Consider the following 16740-nt stretch of genomic DNA (forward strand, 5'->3'; position numbering starts at 1 on the left):
CAGGCAGGGTATGTATTGTACCTAACCCGGCAACGCCCTTTAACTTCAAGGTTTGAACACTGAACCTAAGGCCCTGTTTGCCCAATCAGAGAACCCACTGCACCCCACTTGCTCCTAGACTAGGTACTAGGTACTATGTACTACTACTAGATAGTACCTAGTAGTATGTAATATGACTGTACCTAGGGCAATCAAATTCGACGTCACTTCATGTACGGCAGCTGCCGCAGCTTCCAACTTCACCCAAAAGCTCTTAATCCTATATATCCAACAACATTATTTGCCAACATACATTTTACTTCTTCCTTCCTCAACTCCTGTAAACTCATATAACAGTTATCAGAAGGTTTGAAAAAGGTCATCACAATGTTCCGTTTTGTAAGTGCCAACTCAAGACTAAGTACCTACCTAAATACTAAAGTGAGGCCATAAATTAACGCGCCAGCAGCATAGACCTCTAGACATTGTCACCGTCTTCCACAAGACAGGCTCTGCTGCTTCTATGAGAGCTGCGGCTGTCATGAACAGCTTGTCTGCCAAAGCTGGCGCTACATCGGTTGAAGATAAGCCCAGTGACTCTCAGACTGCACTTCCAGAGTTCGAATTAAACATCACTGAGGATCCCCCCACTCAAGATCAACTCAAGACTATCCTAGAATACGTCGGAGCCAACAAGATTGGTTCCATCATCAATGGCGCGTCGACAGAGAAAGAGGCTCTAAAGAAGTTTAGGGAGAATAGTGAAACCTTCCAACGGCCAGTGGTACGATATGCTTCCTCACTTGCTCGCCCCCCTTTTATATCTCGATCTATTGTAAACTTACCAAGAAATAGATTGTCGATTGGAATAATGGCAAGGCAGTCGCTAGCGATAACGAGTCAGAGATTCTTAAGATGTTACAACAGCAGGCCAGCAGCAAGGAGTAGATGTTCCCTGTTGTCTGTGCGAACAGTGGGCATCGCTTTGGTATCAACGACCCAATGATATAGGGGTTCTATGTAACGTACCCATGGGTGGTGAAGAAGTTATCCCGCTTCACCTGGATCATGAAAACACATTTTTCAAGTAACTGCTATATGGGACTGATACATCTTACCACACCACTCTGTATACAACTTACTCCTCTCTTTGTAGCATAGGTGCCCACATGGCAGTTCCAAATGGGATTTTATATAAGTTACTATTGATTCAATAAGTTCATAAGATATGTCGACGGGAAGTACCAAATAAGGGTACTCGGATCTAACATGGTCAGCATACATAGTAGGACCGCTCCTTAGGCTCATTCCTTTTTTACCGTAGGTACTTATGGATCTTGGTGCTCTGCCTTGCAACTTGTGGGTTCCTGGAAAAGATGCCCCAGGCTCGGTACCCGTGGATGCCACCTACGCACCTAAGTTATCACACTGCCAACCCGCCGGAATACATAACCATCTATTTACACCCTTTTAACTTTTCTAAGCACACATTCTTTTTTTTTTTCAATTTTTTTCTTTCATAATTCTTCACTTCCAACTTGCCGTCACGTTCCGAATTTTGTACATCCGCACAATTTGATTACTGCTCTTGTCTATTCATAAACCTCACTCAAGACCGACCATTCCTTTCTTTCTACACACCATCCCTCAATAATAACATCATACGTCGTCTTAGTTACTGGTAAGTGTTTTTTTTTATTTTTCCTCGGCGCCCACAGGAGTCGTATCACAATCACCTACGTTATTCTCGATATCCTCATTCATCCTCACTCTACGCGACGCTTATTGTTAGTGACCATATTAAAAAAACAATCTCGCCGTTTCTTTTTTTCGTCATTTCAATCGTATCAATCTACTTCCATCAGCTTCGCCGCTTTCTATCTCTCAGTCACGCTCTACATCCCAAATCAATTCGCTAACAACACTAGTTCATTACAAGGAAATATGCCGCCACAGTACAGCCAATTCACCTTGGAGGAGGCCATCAATGCAGCTGGCATGCCTCCCTCCCCAGCTGTCTACGGTTGGAATGACACCCGTGACGGCGAGCCGCCTATGTGGTTCTTTTACAATTATGATCCATCTACTGCCACAGCTATCTTCTCCACCAACAATGGTCGGAGCCAGTTCCGCGATGTAGGAGTGTACTCCAACTCCCCTCGCGGCATGCGATACTGGTCAGCTGCTACTATCCAGCGGTTCTCTGATCATCTTCGGGGCAAGTTTCCCTTAACCTGTAAGCACATCCAGCCTCTGGAGTCATACTATGGATTGTACACGTACTTCGACGCCTACGACATCTACACCTGGGGCGCGATGAACTTGTGGAATGTGATCCACCATTTGCATTTCGAGAACTCGTACTACTACTACTTGAATGATGATGAGGCTACCCGTGAAGGGGAGATGGCAGCCCAGCTTCTGGAGCCCATTAACACACCTGCTTCTGCCAACCCGGAGTATTCGGCGGCTGCGGTGACGACGAACGAAGAAAGTATGCGTAAGTACATCGGTTTCATCTTGTTACTTTATTTGCTGATCAGTGAATAGGAGCTGTCTCTGCTTCGGCTGGAGGTTCATAGGATGAACTTCCTGCAACTGAAGCAAGAACTACTCAGGTGGTAAATGGCATTGTGATTGCCAATGGCACAAATTGGGTTGGCCAGCCTGGTCCTTCGAACCGTTCGGGGCCATCTCATCCTGTACCAGAAGTACCCCCCACCCAATCAGAGAACTTGAACGATGAACTACTAGATGGAGGCGCTTTGCCTTCAGAGCCCGATCGGTCTGTTGGTCCTGTGTCCGAGAACCCGGCAAACCCTGCTGGCTATAATGAACCTGGAAGTCATTCCAGCCAGGCACCTCAGACAATACGAGATATATCCGCCCACAAGGCCAGTGATAAGAGAAGCTCAGACGGAACATGGCAAGCTGCTGGTTTTGACCCTGTCCATGGCCCAACCTCGGTGTTCAGCAAGCACACCCACGGAGGTAACATATGGCCCAACCAACCCCCTGCGACTAACCCAAGAAACTTCCAAGGAGCATTTTCTACCCAGATGCCATACGGGATGCCATGGCCATATTATCAGCATATGAACGTCGACATGAGTGGGAACAATGCAAGACCTTTCGAGCAAGGGCCGCTTCAACGCCCTCACCCTAACATTAACTTGCTATGCAAATGCTCTAGTTGCCAGAACGAGAACCAGAGCATCTACATAGCCTTCGATCAAAATCACACAAGATTTAATGAGATGACAGGACGCTTGATCTCGGCCGCGTTTTCAAGATTTGGTACTATCGAAGAAGTGGTACTGTATTTGAACAATGCAGGTGTGCACGTCAAGTAAGTGATTTCCCAACCCCACCCTCTGATATTGCCATGTGTATCGTCCTGCTAACAGAATTCTCCTTAGATTTACTGATGTGCAATCCGCATACGAAGCTAGACAAGAGATGGACCTAATGATTCTACGAGAGATATCCAGTTTGCCTATGAGAGTAACCTTACGTACCGGTTACCAATACTCCCGACTCGCACCCCCACCTCAAGAAGTTATGTATCAACTATCGAACGGCCCAGGCATACAACCAGACTTGTATGTTTCTGGGATAGGACAACCGTTTCCGTCGCACGCTGGCCCTGTGGCCGAACCTGTAGGAGTTGTTGATGGGTCGTCTGGCATCCAATCGAGATCTTTTATGTCTCCTGATTCCGCTGGATCCCAGGAGGTCCCAACAGTGAGACTGCCCACAATACAGGAAGTTCTATCGCCTAAGGATAAGAAGGGCGCTCGAACTATAAAATCTGCAAGTCTGGGTGGAAAAAATTTAAGCTCAAAGACAGAGCATCATAGCACAGTCACCGGAGAGACTCCAAAGAAAGGAAACCCTAAGGCAGACGGAAAGGAGAAGGATAAGCGAGACCCACATCCTACAACGCAGACACAAAACTCAAACACTTGCCCAACACCCCTCACTAAGAAATATCAACCTCCAAAACCTACCATCATAGGACCAGCAGGTCCTGATGGACCTCTCCCCGTTGGCTGGGAAGACGCACCCTCCAATGCACGCCCGATAATTCGGGACTTTGCGTATAGCCAATCTGAAATACCGGTAAGTCCTTTTTCCTCAACGAAGAATCGTGATTCCATCTTCAATAATAGTAAGCTGACGCAAAGGGAACAGGAAAGACGAAGGCACGGTCCCAGAAGAAGCAGAAGAATACCATCACCACCGCTCCACCCCCAATCCCAAGAATTTCTAACCACCGTCATATACCAATCACCCGAATCTTGGCTCCGGGACCATCGAAACGATCATGTCCCTCAGAATGCGGCCACGCACACCCCCAGAAAACAAAAAGGCCAACAGGGCCAGAGCAAGACACCGTCGGACCCATTCCAAGACCAACCCGGGTCTGTTCATGGCTCCGTGCCATCCTACACCGTACCACTGCTGAAGCGCAGTAACAAGAAGCTTCGCAGAAAGGTTTCCAGAAACCCGGGGTTAGCCATGGAAGACGACGTGTTCGGGTCCACGGCAGAAGGGAGTCCTCTAGACCGAAATCTGCGAAGCAAAACTTCGGAGCCGCGGGAGCGAAAATGGAAGCAGAGACAAGGAAGCATAACTTCACCAAGCGTGAAGAAATTGCTAGGGAAGGCCACAGAAGCATCGAGCCCCATGCCGGGGTCTTCTCATTCCCGGCATGGGGCTGATGTCTTCTATGGGCCAAAGAATGGCCAAGATAAGAGTGGTTCAGTCCACAACAAGAAATTTTCGGACCAGAAGACGGCAACACCACGCACCCCTGAATCGGTACGACGACGAGCCCGCGATAACCTTCAACAAATACGACAAGGGGCTCGGAGTTTCCTGGCCCAGGCGACAATGCCGACTCTCTCATCGAAAGATGGGCATCGGCCTACTACTACGTTGACCGAATCGCGGCCAAAATTTAACGCGTGGGCGAAAGGACCACCCAAATTCGCCAATCCTGCGCCATCTGGCCCGCCCCCAAAGGCTCAACCCGCACAGGGAAAGGGAAGCGGTGGTGTGCCGGATGGCCAGGCCACGACCTCTCAACCTCCGAATCAAGGCACGTCTAGACCGCCGCAAGTACCCCAACCTCATATGCCTCCATCATCGCGGCCAGCAAGGGGAAGGGCCACTTGGTCCGGACTTGCTGGCAGAGAGAACGCTAGGAAGGGGAAGAATCACCAAGGTCCAAAACCTGGTGATGGCCGAAAGGGGGACTAGATATGTGGGATGGCGAGGTGGGCTTTGATGTAGCCGTTACTCGCATGAACTTGGAGGATTGGAAGGAATAATTGTGATTAGGTTGATAGGGCAAAGGAAAAGACAATTGGTATTCTTGAACGTAATAAGGCATTGACTTCCTATTAATCATAATGTGAATGCAACATAAATACAGTGTAGGTCCTTATGGTTCCTCGTCAGGTCCTGATATAATCACGATAAAGCGTAGACTGGACACACTTGTTGATGGTATATTCACAATCTTCGTTGCGAAGATATAGCAGTACTTACTTCTCAACCCCCCAGAGATTAGTTGAATGTATCATGCTGCTGCATTTTTGACTAATTGTGTAACGGTATCCTCGATTTCCTTGTCTGTGAGTCCTATGGTAGATTGATGTTAGTTTGGACTTGTTTCTTCAACCTCCATGCCCATTATCAACAAGGGTATTCCATACCTTCTAATGACTTGCTTGTCTCCTTTCCGAACTCTGTTGGCCATAATTCATTAGCAATCCACTCTCCATCGTAAAATATTTGCTTGTATTGGACATACCATATCTCGCATAGACCTTGGGTAATATGCCGGACGCTTCTCGGATGAGGATCGGGGTTTGGGGATTGTTCTTCTTCATCGTAGGGTATGCTCTCGTGATAAATGACCTACATATCAGACAGTGGTTAGTTTCTGTGTTTGTATGGACGCTAGGTACCTAGTTAAATGGAATTATTGCTCACCTGACAGCAGCACTACCCTCTCCAGTGTGGCAGAATAGGAAGCGAACCTCCTTCAGGGTATTTGTGAAGGCATATTTGGCCGACATGGTTGTGAATGGTGGTTTGACAGCGATTACCACTGCTAGTACTGGATGTGGATGTCTGATATACAGCTAGTATGCGGGTAGCTGTTGAATGCGAAGCTTCGGCATCGACGATGAAAGTTGAAAGACGAAAGTTGATGAATTGACGTCGATTATGCATAAAATGCCTATCCAGAGATGCATAAAATGCAGGCCACGCTAATACCTATTAAGTACGTGGGGACATACTATGTTACCTAACCTAGTTAACTATTATGCAGATAAGATCCATGTCCCAACGGTCCCGCCTTATGAGAGATCTTGGCTCCGGACAGCCCCAACTGATCCAACTGATAGGTAAATTTAGTAATTTATCGAATTATCCCATTATCGGAACCTTCAACGTTTTTTTGCAATTACATAGTTAGAGTGACTCTATCGTGAACAACCACCTAGGTTAGGTCCTCCCACTTCCATCAATTACCTCAACTGTACCAATCCAGAATACCCTCGACCGACAACCCAATTCCTGAAAAGAAAACCGAGAAAATGCCCGCAACAACTACCCTCTTCCGCGCCGCCCGGCCGGTATTCCAACAATCTGCCTCACGCGCCGTCTTTCGTCATAATATCCCTTTGAAGACCGGACGGCGATTCGCGAGCACTGCTCCCACTGGTGAGGCTGCCACCCAATCCTGGATCCAGCGCATGTGGAACAGCCCTGTCGGTTTCAAGACAGTTCACTTCTGGTAAGTCTACTACACAAATGCTGGCCTTTAGGTACATACATCACGACACAATCCGCTGAACACGTATAGGGCACCGGTAATGAAGTGGGCAATCGTAATAGCAGGCATCTCCGACTTCGCGCGCCCAGCTGAAAAGCTATCCCTGACCCAGAACGGTGCTCTGACTGCTACCGGCCTTATCTGGACTCGCTGGTGCTTTGTTATCACTCCCAAGAACCACCTTCTCGCCGCCGTCAACTTCTTCCTCGGCTGTGTCGGTCTTACTCAGCTCGGCCGAATCTTCTTGTATCGCCGCTCGCAAAAGAACCTCCCCGCTGCAGCAGAGGAGAAGGTTGCTGAGGTAAAGGAAGCTACCAAGCCATGAAGCAAGGCTGAATGAAAAAAATAAAAATAAAGAGAAGAGGTGTGATGTGACGTCAAGTTCCTAAGGGATTCGAATGGGATGCTATTGATACACAAGGCATAACGCTTACTCAATGTCAGTTGGCTGAGTTGGAGTCGATCGTTCCATTCAGCCATTACTGTCGACTACAGCTTGCCGAAACCTATACAAGCTGTTTTACCTTAAGGGTAGAGGGATATAGTTGGTTTCTCTTGTTGATCATGGTGGCATGGCGAATGTGGGGAGGAGAGGCTTCCTTGTACTTGTACTAGTTAGTACATTGTCGTTATTGCATGATGCATTGCTTGAATTCAACATAGAGATCGCCTGCAGCTTTCCTTTGACGAGTGGCTATGTGAAGGAGTCTTACGTCTTGAATATGAACTGTCTACCTAGGTAGTCATGTGCTTACAATAGCTAGCCACCACCATTCAACAACACACCACGCTAGCCAATAATTGTAAGAATAGGGCTCGATATAGCTTTACCGAGTCTAGATCAGGGTGAGCTCTCTTTAGCATCCGAAACACCAGACCTTTTATAGATTCTTTTCAAGGCAGCCGAAGTCTACGTCACGTTGTTGAGTCTGTCAATTATCGTCGGCTAATTGCAGGTTCATAGTTCGGGACCAGTAATAACGCAACAGCCCTCCTTCGATTGTCAGAATATCATCATTACACAAAGGGGTACACCCCCAAAAGCTCAAGAGTTAACTCTCATCTTTCTAGTAAGTTCTTCTGAGGTATATTAATAGGGGTATATGACCAAGAAGGTAAAGATATGTAACGGAAACACTACAATTTAAGGGGACTATACTATCAGTGGTTGACTACAAATATAAGTATCGCCCTACTCCAAAGCCACTTTCCACTCATCGGGAACTTAGGAGCCTGACTCTGCAGGTACATCCGCATTACCACACCGGCGCATCCTTCATATGCGTCACGAGGCGAAAACAAGAAGATCCGGAACTACATCGTTATTGAGCAAGGGGAATATCTAGCACCACTTCAAAGACTACGGAGGCTGCATATACAAGAGTCCCTCCTTGTTCTGGCTAGTGCTCCATATAAGTAGGTAGCCATCTTTGTCTTGGTCAATGCTGAGACTGCTGTACACAGCATCCTACCTTCCTCGTGGAGATATACGTGAGCGAGCGGACTAGTAAGGAGTTTATGGAGAAACACTTCTCTCCCTTTTTCCTTTCTCCCTTTCAAACATCGTATGCTTAAAGCATCCGATGCGCTTCCTATTCTCGCTAGGGTAGAAAACAGTAACTTGGCAGACTGAATTCACTCTTCCCCAACGTAGATGTTGGTTGGATACCATCTCTGCCAGGTTAGGCGTGAGTGATCCGTTTACTCACTCCCGAAGGTATACACTTGCGTTATGATTGCCCTGTTATAGCCTTGTCTTGAATAGGTACCGAAGGTGTCAGCCATCCACTCCGGTAGTTGTCTTCTCCATGGAGAGGATATATTCGTGCTGTCTAGTCTGTCAGGGAGATGTGGATTGACCACCGCCGGATCTAGCTTGCTGCTCTACTTGAGAGGCCATCATATGGAGGTTCATACTCTTCCACCATGGGCATCATATTGCAAACTTACTGAGAATGGGGCTCGGCAAATCATAACTTTCAAGCATTCGATTTGATTTGGTAGCTAGAATAGAAAAGGACGTCGGCTTGTCCGTAGCCCTGCGAGATTGTTACAGTCGAAAGGCCAAAGACGTAATTGGCTATTCTAGTCCCTTTAATAGAATGAGCTGGGGTGAATAGCTGCCTAAGGTTAATTGGATCTCGCAATATACTTCCTCAGTAAATACGTATTATAGCTTTCTACCCTACATCCCATTAGTTGACGTCACTTCTATTAGGCATCCCCTACGCAAAGCTTACCTACTTAGAGTCAAGTCTCTATCGAGTATTCTTAAGCGAGAAAGCTGGAGTTGCTTTGGTGCCATAGCACAACACTATGGTCCTTACAGATGTCGATCAACCACCAAACAGGTAAGCTATTGTATATGGATGCAGAGATGTTCAGGCTTCACCGAGGAGGCTATTCCTGTTCCCAGACGAATAACGGATCTAATTCCACATAACCCCAGACTGGAGTAGCGGGTGATATGGAGTATTAATATGGGGGCATTGAGAGACGTTCCCGAGTTAGTGGACAGGCTACACAGGTAGTTATGCCTAATGCGGGTAGAGTTCGTCTAAGATTAGTACACCGAGTAAAGATCGGCGGCATGTTGTTGCACCAGGCTTCTATTTAGTGATATAGGAAGTCAGGAAAAAAAAACCCCGAAAATTCAAGACAAGGCAAGGCTATTTTTGAGGATCTTGGTGCAGCGAACTAGTACTCGGAAATAATCATGCTGCCTGATTTGAAGGAAGCACCTTCTTGTTACACCTCTTCGAAGACACACTGACCAACTACCTAAGGCTGGTAACTTGTAATGACGATGGAAGATAGTGAAAGGGAATACAGTCGTATGCGACTGCCTACGACGTAGCTCACCGACGCCCATCAAAATCCTTCATGATCTATCTTGTCGGGATGAGAATACAAGTATAAAGAGAGGGCAGCTTTGCCGACTTTCTGGTTCCAACAACTTCCCAATCCGAAGCTACACTCTCAAGTCAACACCTCGAATCGAATCCAAGATTTACCCATTGCATTCGCACCATTCCGAATCTAACTCGCCACCATGAAGTTCTTCGCCGTTGTTTCCACGGTTTTAACCCTCTGCGGACTCGCAGCCGCATCGCCTGTCCCTGCTCCTGCAGACAGTGTCAACGAACACGCCCAAGTCCTCGCCACCCTCGAAGGACGTCAAGGCGCTTGTGGCGTCTGGACCGCTGCCACCAAACTTGATGGAAATGGCTCCCCGCGCCAGCGATATCTGCACAAGCAGCTCAGTGTAAGATACCTACTTCCAAAGATTCCCGCGTCGAAGATCCCGTGCTAACCCCCCACGATAGCAAGTCTTGACCTGCGACCCCGAAAACGGCTGCAGCGTTGGCGAGTCTCAGAGCACTTCGTACACCATCGGCTGGTCTATCTCCACGGGTACTGCAGTTACCCAGTGGATCACGGGCGGCTTCGATGTCAGCATGAGTTGGAGCACTGGTAACCAGTACACCTGCATGGGTGGTCCCGGGGACAGTATTTGCATCTGGCAGAAGATTGCGCACACGAACGTAAGCAGCGGCTGTTTCCATATCCTTCACGGGAGCCACATACTAACAGACGCTATAGTACAAGGTCAAGACGGGCTCGCTCAACCAATGCACTGGCTTCAGAGCCAGCGGCAGATCGGAGATTTCTTCCCCCAACAAGAACAACGCCGGTGGTGGCTTTTACTGTGTCGTTGGAACCTGCCGCAGCCAGGGCGAGCAGTACTGGGAGGGGTGAAAATCGATTCGAAAGGGATGGCTTCTTTGAAGGGGTTGAGGGATAGATCTGCCTCCAGGTATTACCTACAGCATGTTTTAGCTACGACATCGATGAACACAATCAGCCTTACTTAGTTATCGATTTAACAAAATAGTGGCTTTTTTTTTCTGTTTATTTCCGATTTTCTGACTACGCAATCAACCTTGTGGTCGAGGTCTTTGACCTTTCATCTCAAACTAGGACTCGGGAGTGCGACTGTAATAAGTCACGTGGGGACCCTGAGGCAGCACAACTCATGAATTAGCCTAGGAGTCAAATTAAGGGAAAATTGAATTGTTGGAATGTTAAGGGATTTGAACCGACTGAAATATGCCACACGGTATAGGTCTTCAGATACACTATGAGTTGACACTGTACACAGCCCTCTATCAGCCAATGCCACTGATGTTGTTCATGTGTCACGTGGCTAACATAGCTCCTCTTCATGACTCGGACTCGATAGATATCGTCGATGAAGGCGTTAAGCCAAGTCAACTTTAGTCAAGCATCTATACGCGGAACCATCGCCCTTTGATTGGTCGGGCATTTCCAGTTTCAGTAAAGTCTAGAAGCCCCTTCAGCCCCAAACGGGGTCCCAAAAGGGCCAAAGCAAGCTTAAAATGTACATCTTGGCCCACCTGGGTCCCCATCAAGAGCCTATCCGCGTATAGGACAGCGGCTGATTGGCTGGTACCTGAATACAATCGTTGGCGACTTGATGTCAGTTTATCACACCAAAGCTTAGCATGCGGGCCGTGATTCAGATCATTTTTCGGGGGCCAATTCTTTTTAACGATTTCCATTAGATTTGATGTTTGGAGATACGCGGATATCGATGTAGTGGAGGTAGGTGTTAGACGATGACCGAGTCAGAATAATTTTCTCACGCAGGAAAATGGACTGGTACTAGGTAGTTATATAGAGACTTCTTCGCTCAACATGTACAGGATGTTCGATATACAGCATCTCTTTCTTGTCTTTCTGGTTTCTTTTTGAATTGTATATTAAATTGGCAATACTTACGCCCGCAAAACCTACCAAATCCTGAGCGAGCGTGCCTACAAAAGTTGAATCCCATACACCAACACCTCCCAGTCACGATGGTCCAACTCGAGCCTTACAAGGGTGGCTACTACCTATGGAAATACCTCCCATCCATACCCGCCGCCATAATCTTCGCCATCATCTTCGCTGCTCTCACCGGAATCCATACTTATCGGCTCTTCAAAACGAAGTTATGGTTCTGCTTGCCGTTCATAATAGGGGGAATTAGTACGTAACCTTTTTAAGGGGCACCTTAGATGCAAAGACAAACACTAACACCCGCAAAGTGGAAGTAATAGGTTACTGTGCCCGAGCCGTAGCGTACTCCCATACCGGACAGCTTCCGGTTTACATCGTCCAGAACCTGATGATTCTCCTACCGCCACTCCTCTTCGCCGCGTCGATATACATGGTCCTTGGCCGCATCATCCGTGCCGTGCGCGGTGAATCATACTCGCTCATTCGCGTCGGCATCTTGACCAAGGTTTTTGTGGCGGGCGATGTGATTTCCTTCTGGGTGCAAGGTGGAGGCGCGGGCCTCATGGCCAAAGGAGACAGCGCGGCCATGGGGGAGAAGATTATAGTGGGGGGTCTGATCATCCAGCTCCTCATGTTCGGCCTCTTCATCGTCACCGCCGTCCTATTCCAGACTCGGTACCAAAGGGAAAAGGTCGACGCGATACTCTACGAAGCGGTGGGCTGGAAGGCGAGCATGTATATGCTCTACGGGGTGAGCATCCTCATTATGATCCGAAGCATCTTCAGGGTGATCGAGTTTGCCACGGGCCAGAATGGATACCTCCTCAGCAACGAGTGGACCCTCTACGTGTTCGATTCGGTTCTCATGGCGGCAGTTATGCTTATCTTCATTGTCTGGTACCCCAACAACCTGAGACCGAGTCACCAAAGCCTATTAAGTACGAACTCTGCGGGCACGGATATCCATCTTGCAGAACAAGGCCAGAACGAGTTCTCGGACGTGGCACTCGATGATAAGGGTCGGATTGTGTCTCGATAGGTCGGTCTGGGATGATAATCAGGATGAGAATGGCTATGTTCTCCTTTCATTTCTTTTTTGTTCATTACTTTCCCCTTTACATTTACAAACCCGAGATATGTACAGGTATAAACTTGGATGTAGGTGTTCAAGTATATAAATAGATACATACCTAAGATGGGACCCTAGCCTGGATAGCTGGCAGTGTAAGTTCAGTCTAGACCCGGCATCTACTCTCCATCATCAGATGATGTTAACTAGCAAATTCGGCTCAACCATCTACCCGGCTCGTAAAGTCTTCTGGAATCTCGTTCAGCTAGTTGATTTCGGCATATGGGGGACCTAGGTAGTAGGGGGACCATTGGAGGTGCATTAGTTGATCTAACGGATAAAGGTTACCGTCCGTACTATTTCATGCTTCAGTATCTAGTCTGGCGTGTGATTCGACAATACTTGGTAGTTTAAACCTTAATACCAGCCTTAAAAGAGGTCAAAGTAGCTATGTCACCACATGTCACTACTTTGTACAAAGAAAAGATTCGGATTAATTATAAATATTTCGTACTTTCCAAATATTTAGTTACATAAAACTTGATATCTTGGTTGCTACTGTCCTGAAGGGTCGCTCGGAGCGGGGCTTAGTCTCGTACCCTTGACTCCTTCCCGCATGGCACTGCAAGTTACGAATGGTATTATTGTATTGTATTGTACAATACATACTATGCAAATAATAAAATAATATGTAAATAATGCTCCGCCACACTTGACTATCTCCATTTCCATCTATCTCATCATAGTGCTGTGCACTTGCATACCTTTCTTACATACATGTAGTATTATTTAATATACTACCATCTGCAATCACCTACATGAAATATACACACTTGACATACACCAATACTTACACACAGCATCTCGCTCCCGTATATGAGGTCCACATGGAATATGATATAAAGACCCGCCGTGCCCATCGGAAATCCCGTGCTGGCTGTGCCGAATGCAAGCGAAGGCATATCAAGGTATGAGATAGACAACAACACCACCACTTCGGTAGTATCTTTCTGAAATGTGCCATACCAGTGCGATGAGGGCCGGCCATCCTGCGGGAACTGCTCAATCAGCGAGAGGCATTGCTCATATCTGTCATCGCAACCCAATCTTCCGGTCCCCTGCAGCAGCCCAGGGTCTTCTTCCTCCAGCCCGCAACCCCCTTTACTTCAATCAGAATCATCTTACCAGGCCTCCCCCAATAGCCCGGGCGATGACTCCCCGGTTATCCCGGACGCCAACATGACTCAGTTAGAACTCTTTTACCACGCTACCAACAGTGACTTCGACCTGCCCCCCATGTCGGACAACCCTAGCAACAATGTCTCCTTTGCCATGTTCGCTGACATCGCCATGTCCTGCCCCTACCTGATGAACGAGCTGCTCGCCTTCTCCGCTCTCCATCTCGCCCACATCAACCCCGCCAAGGCGCGTTTCTACCGGCACCAGGCCGTAGGCCTGCAGACCAACGCGCTAAGGATCTTCAACTGCGAAATGACCAAAGTCACCGAGGAAAACTGCATGGCCGTCATGATCTTCTCCTGGCTCATGACCATGCACACCCTCTCGGAGTGCAAGGAGTCCTCCGACACCCACAGCTTCCTGGACCAGTTCCTCCGCTACATGCACCTGCACTACCAGGTCAGCGCCGTCACACGAGAAGCATGGCCCCTGCTGCTGCAGTCGCAGATGGGCCACATGATCCTCGAGAACGCCAAGGTGGTCGAGCACACCGAGTCCGGCTCGCACACCGCGAATCTCAAGCGCTGCATCCGCGGCTCGGAGACGCTCGACGACGGCGAGAAGGCGACGTGCGAGCACGCGCTCGGCCGGATCCAGTGGTTCTTCAACCGCATCGACGGGAAGGTGCCGCAGGCCGACCTGCCGGCCCTCATGTTCCTGTCCCTCGTCTCCTGGCCCGTCACCATCAAGCGCGACTTCCACCGGCTGGTCGCCGAGAGCGCGCCCGAGGCGCTCATCGTCCTGTCGTACTACTGCATCCCGCTGCACATGTTCCGCGAACTCTGGATCATTGGGAACGCGGGACAGCTGTTGGTGCGGAATATTCGGCTGCATCTGGATGAGAGGTGGCAGGAGTGGCTGGATTGGCCGGAGGCGATGACGAGTGCGGGTACGTGATGCTGGGATTGGGGATATAGGATTAACAATTTAGTGGTGTTCAGGAATGGCCGGTCGGTTCGTGTATTTGTTTCTTTGTTAGCTGAGGCTGGCTTTGTGACGGTTAAGATCAAGTACTGGGTACTACTGTAGGTTAGGCATGCATGCATGTATGTAGGTTAGAAACCCCCCTTTTTGGTTCAAGGGGCGTTCTGGTTATCCTAGAGGGAAAATACCTACTCTGCTAGACCTAAATAAATATTATAATTCATTATAATCGATGATGGAACCTGCTGTGTATCATTGATTGGGCATTGATTTGCACATTGTTGTGTACCTAGTGGGCATGTTCATCACAAAATCTTCAAAGTGTTCATGTCCCAGTACCGACCGTTTCACAAGTAGACTGATCCATACTCCTTATCGCGATTTAAAAGAATTCAAGATATTAACTAGGTTAGGTGAATTCTATATGTGGGTTTATTATTTATTTTGTCAATCTATAGGAGTGTAACCCTTAACGCGAAATATCTAACCTTCTATCCTCTAAGGTACAATTCTAGATGGGCGTGATTCGCATAACAGGGGTATTCGCCGACACATGAAAAGAAAAATCTATGTGAAGTACATTACGAAGGTAAAAAAAAAAAAGACGCGTAGTCTGGCCGCAGCTCCCCGTATTGAGGAGTGCGTCTGCATCGGCGCATGACGGTAGTTGTTCAGGATTCGGGAAGGCTTCATAGCTTGAATTGTTTGGCGCATTCAATGCCTTCGGCGAATGTGCCCACTCGGGCATCGATAGCGTAACCCTCTGCTTCGAGCCTCTTGCATTCGTCGTAGAGGTTTGTCAGCGGAACGAGGAAGACCTCGATGAACTCATCCTCCTCTAGCTCCGGTTGGAGATTTTGGTTCTCGGGTAAGCTCATGTCAACGGTGACATGAACCATTCGTAGATTGGTGTTACAGAATCCCGGATCTAGCATTACACATTAATAAGAACTCTGAAAGGTGTTGCGAGTGTGAGTAAATGATTGTGCTTACCGTTAAACATCATGGGAGATGTCTCAACAGCCTTGGCTACATAGCCTGTCTCTTCCTTTAGCTCCCTAATGGCAGCTTCTTCGACCGTCTCACCCTCATCGATGAGACCTGCAGGAACCTCAATGGTGACCTTGTCGATAGGTGCACGATACTGCAGCAAATTCATGGGTAAGTGATGGTCAAGTTGAAGCTGCAAAGTGAATTTTTATACGAGGAGGATGAGAGGGGCATGTGGAAAATAGGGGAGTTGGCTGTTATATAATCCAAGCCAATGAACACACGGCGGCTAGAGGTGCCAATTACTGACCTGTTTCTGAAGAACGATCTCTGGGCCTGTAGGCTTCTCTAGAATGGCTACAATCCCCACGCCATCAATATCACTGGACTTGGGTCTTGTGGTGCGCTCAGCCGACTCCCAGGTACGCGTTTGACTCTTGGAATCAGTGTAAGTGAGCCTATAAGCCTTGTCAGTATAAGATCATAGGCTAGCATTTAATCACTGGCTGCATGTGCATACTTCACAAGTTTAGTCCATACAGCATTGCAGTTGGCCTACAGCAGATGGATGTTAGTATGTATAGTAGGTACCTAGGTATGTAGTAGGTACTAGATAGGAGACAGGGGCATGATGGCACTAACGAGGGATTCTGTAGATAGAACTTTGGCGTTTGAGAACGACATGTTTTGATGGTAGGTACAATTTCAATGAATGTTCTTATTTTCGGGATATTGGTATCGTTTATGTGAATGAATAAGTAAAATATAAAATATAAAATAAAAAATAAAAAATAAATTGAAACGGCCGAGGAATTGTGAATAAAAGTAAATTTGGAAAGTTTTGTGTGGATTCAATGCTTGATGCAGGTGCAGTTGAGTTAGG

The 16740-nt window shown here is 47.7% G+C and overlaps 9 protein-coding genes across 9 annotated transcripts; 7 read left to right on the forward strand and 2 right to left on the reverse strand.

Moving 5' to 3' along the window:
* Positions 1 to 33: 33 nt before the first annotated feature.
* On the forward strand, positions 34 to 1208 carry GGS25DRAFT_501795 (DUF1687-domain-containing protein). Its single transcript, XM_049261957.1, has 3 exons — positions 34 to 378; positions 449 to 763; positions 835 to 1208. The coding sequence occupies exons 1-3, from the start codon at positions 367 to 369 to the stop codon at positions 925 to 927; spliced, it is 420 nt and encodes a 139-aa protein (XP_049113517.1). The 5' UTR covers positions 34 to 366; the 3' UTR covers positions 928 to 1208.
* Positions 1209 to 2124: 916 nt separating this feature from the next.
* On the forward strand, positions 2125 to 2652 carry GGS25DRAFT_501798 (uncharacterized protein). Its single transcript, XM_049261958.1, has 2 exons — positions 2125 to 2479; positions 2530 to 2652. The coding sequence occupies exons 1-2, from the start codon at positions 2146 to 2148 to the stop codon at positions 2559 to 2561; spliced, it is 366 nt and encodes a 121-aa protein (XP_049113518.1). The 5' UTR covers positions 2125 to 2145; the 3' UTR covers positions 2562 to 2652.
* Positions 2653 to 3280: 628 nt separating this feature from the next.
* Positions 3281 to 5420, forward strand: GGS25DRAFT_395928 (uncharacterized protein). The gene has a single exon (XM_049258384.1). The coding sequence runs from the start codon at positions 3439 to 3441 to the stop codon at positions 5242 to 5244; it is 1806 nt and encodes a 601-aa protein (XP_049113519.1). The 5' UTR covers positions 3281 to 3438; the 3' UTR covers positions 5245 to 5420.
* Positions 5421 to 5566: 146 nt separating this feature from the next.
* Positions 5567 to 6068, reverse strand: GGS25DRAFT_524226 (NADH dehydrogenase, alpha subcomplex, subunit 2; the record flags this gene model as incomplete). The annotated part of the gene is made up of 4 exons (XM_049264561.1): positions 5567 to 5628; positions 5703 to 5735; positions 5801 to 5907; positions 5983 to 6068. The coding sequence occupies 4 exons, from the start codon at positions 6066 to 6068 to the stop codon at positions 5567 to 5569; spliced, it is 288 nt and encodes a 95-aa protein (XP_049113520.1).
* Positions 6069 to 6379: 311 nt separating this feature from the next.
* GGS25DRAFT_501801 (UPF0041-domain-containing protein) lies at positions 6380 to 7731 on the forward strand. Its single transcript, XM_049261959.1, has 2 exons — positions 6380 to 6793; positions 6863 to 7731. The coding sequence occupies exons 1-2, from the start codon at positions 6594 to 6596 to the stop codon at positions 7155 to 7157; spliced, it is 495 nt and encodes a 164-aa protein (XP_049113521.1). The 5' UTR covers positions 6380 to 6593; the 3' UTR covers positions 7158 to 7731.
* Positions 7732 to 9420: 1689 nt separating this feature from the next.
* Positions 9421 to 10591, forward strand: GGS25DRAFT_533620 (uncharacterized protein; the record flags this gene model as incomplete). The annotated part of the gene is made up of 3 exons (XM_049265694.1): positions 9421 to 10097; positions 10159 to 10377; positions 10436 to 10591. The coding sequence occupies exons 1-3, from the start codon at positions 9885 to 9887 to the stop codon at positions 10589 to 10591; spliced, it is 588 nt and encodes a 195-aa protein (XP_049113522.1). The 5' UTR covers positions 9421 to 9884.
* Positions 10592 to 11394: 803 nt separating this feature from the next.
* On the forward strand, positions 11395 to 13238 carry GGS25DRAFT_501808 (RTA1 like protein). The gene is made up of 3 exons (XM_049261960.1): positions 11395 to 11884; positions 11944 to 12680; positions 12826 to 13238. The coding sequence occupies exons 1-2, from the start codon at positions 11713 to 11715 to the stop codon at positions 12672 to 12674; spliced, it is 903 nt and encodes a 300-aa protein (XP_049113523.1). The 5' UTR covers positions 11395 to 11712; the 3' UTR covers positions 12675 to 12680; positions 12826 to 13238.
* A 111-nt stretch (positions 13239 to 13349) lies between these two features.
* GGS25DRAFT_501814 (uncharacterized protein) lies at positions 13350 to 15100 on the forward strand. The gene is made up of 2 exons (XM_049261961.1): positions 13350 to 13672; positions 13734 to 15100. Exons 1-2 carry the CDS (start codon positions 13523 to 13525, stop codon positions 14838 to 14840), a joined length of 1257 nt encoding a protein of 418 aa, XP_049113524.1. The 5' UTR covers positions 13350 to 13522; the 3' UTR covers positions 14841 to 15100.
* A 204-nt stretch (positions 15101 to 15304) lies between these two features.
* On the reverse strand, positions 15305 to 16723 carry GGS25DRAFT_501815 (MutT/nudix family protein). The gene is made up of 5 exons (XM_049261962.1): positions 16500 to 16723; positions 16378 to 16412; positions 16168 to 16315; positions 15861 to 16011; positions 15305 to 15795 (listed from the first exon to the last, which is right to left on the reverse strand). The coding sequence occupies exons 1-5, from the start codon at positions 16539 to 16541 to the stop codon at positions 15557 to 15559; spliced, it is 615 nt and encodes a 204-aa protein (XP_049113525.1). The 5' UTR covers positions 16542 to 16723; the 3' UTR covers positions 15305 to 15556.
* Positions 16724 to 16740: the final 17 nt, after the last annotated feature.

Source organism: Hypoxylon fragiforme (assembly GCF_022984875.1).
Source record: "Hypoxylon fragiforme strain CBS 206.31 chromosome Unknown GGS25scaffold_8, whole genome shotgun sequence".
NCBI classification, from domain to species: Eukaryota; Fungi; Ascomycota; class Sordariomycetes; order Xylariales; family Hypoxylaceae; genus Hypoxylon; species Hypoxylon fragiforme.

Bases quoted from the DNA above. Each gene is read 5' to 3' on its own strand.
- GGS25DRAFT_501814 (XM_049261961.1), top strand. From the start codon at position 13,523: ATGAAATATACACACTTGACATACACCAATACTTACACACAGCATCTC. The intron at 13,673-13,733 runs GTATGAGATAGA...GTGCCATACCAG, and splicing joins GCAAGCGAAGGCATATCAAG to TGCGATGAGGGCCGGCCATC.
- GGS25DRAFT_501795 (XM_049261957.1), top strand. The intron at 764-834 runs GTACGATATGCT...ACCAAGAAATAG, and splicing joins AAACCTTCCAACGGCCAGTG to ATTGTCGATTGGAATAATGG.
- GGS25DRAFT_501815 (XM_049261962.1), bottom strand. From the start codon at position 16,541: ATGTCGTTCTCAAACGCCAAAGTTCTATCTACAGAATCCCTC. The intron at 16,413-16,499 runs GTTAGTGCCATC...CATCTGCTGTAG, and splicing joins TTCTATCTACAGAATCCCTC to GCCAACTGCAATGCTGTATG. The intron at 16,316-16,377 runs GTATGCACATGC...CAAGGCTTATAG, and splicing joins GTATGGACTAAACTTGTGAA to GCTCACTTACACTGATTCCA.
- GGS25DRAFT_501801 (XM_049261959.1), top strand. From the start codon at position 6,594: ATGCCCGCAACAACTACCCTCTTCCGCGCCGCCCGGCCGGTATTCCAA. The intron at 6,794-6,862 runs GTAAGTCTACTA...GAACACGTATAG, and splicing joins TTCAAGACAGTTCACTTCTG to GGCACCGGTAATGAAGTGGG.
- GGS25DRAFT_395928 (XM_049258384.1), top strand. From the start codon at position 3,439: ATGGACCTAATGATTCTACGAGAGATATCCAGTTTGCCTATGAGAGTA.
- GGS25DRAFT_501798 (XM_049261958.1), top strand. From the start codon at position 2,146: ATGCGATACTGGTCAGCTGCTACTATCCAGCGGTTCTCTGATCATCTT. The intron at 2,480-2,529 runs GTAAGTACATCG...ATCAGTGAATAG, and splicing joins GACGAACGAAGAAAGTATGC to GAGCTGTCTCTGCTTCGGCT.
- GGS25DRAFT_501808 (XM_049261960.1), top strand. From the start codon at position 11,713: ATGGTCCAACTCGAGCCTTACAAGGGTGGCTACTACCTATGGAAATAC. The intron at 11,885-11,943 runs GTACGTAACCTT...ACACCCGCAAAG, and splicing joins GTTCATAATAGGGGGAATTA to TGGAAGTAATAGGTTACTGT.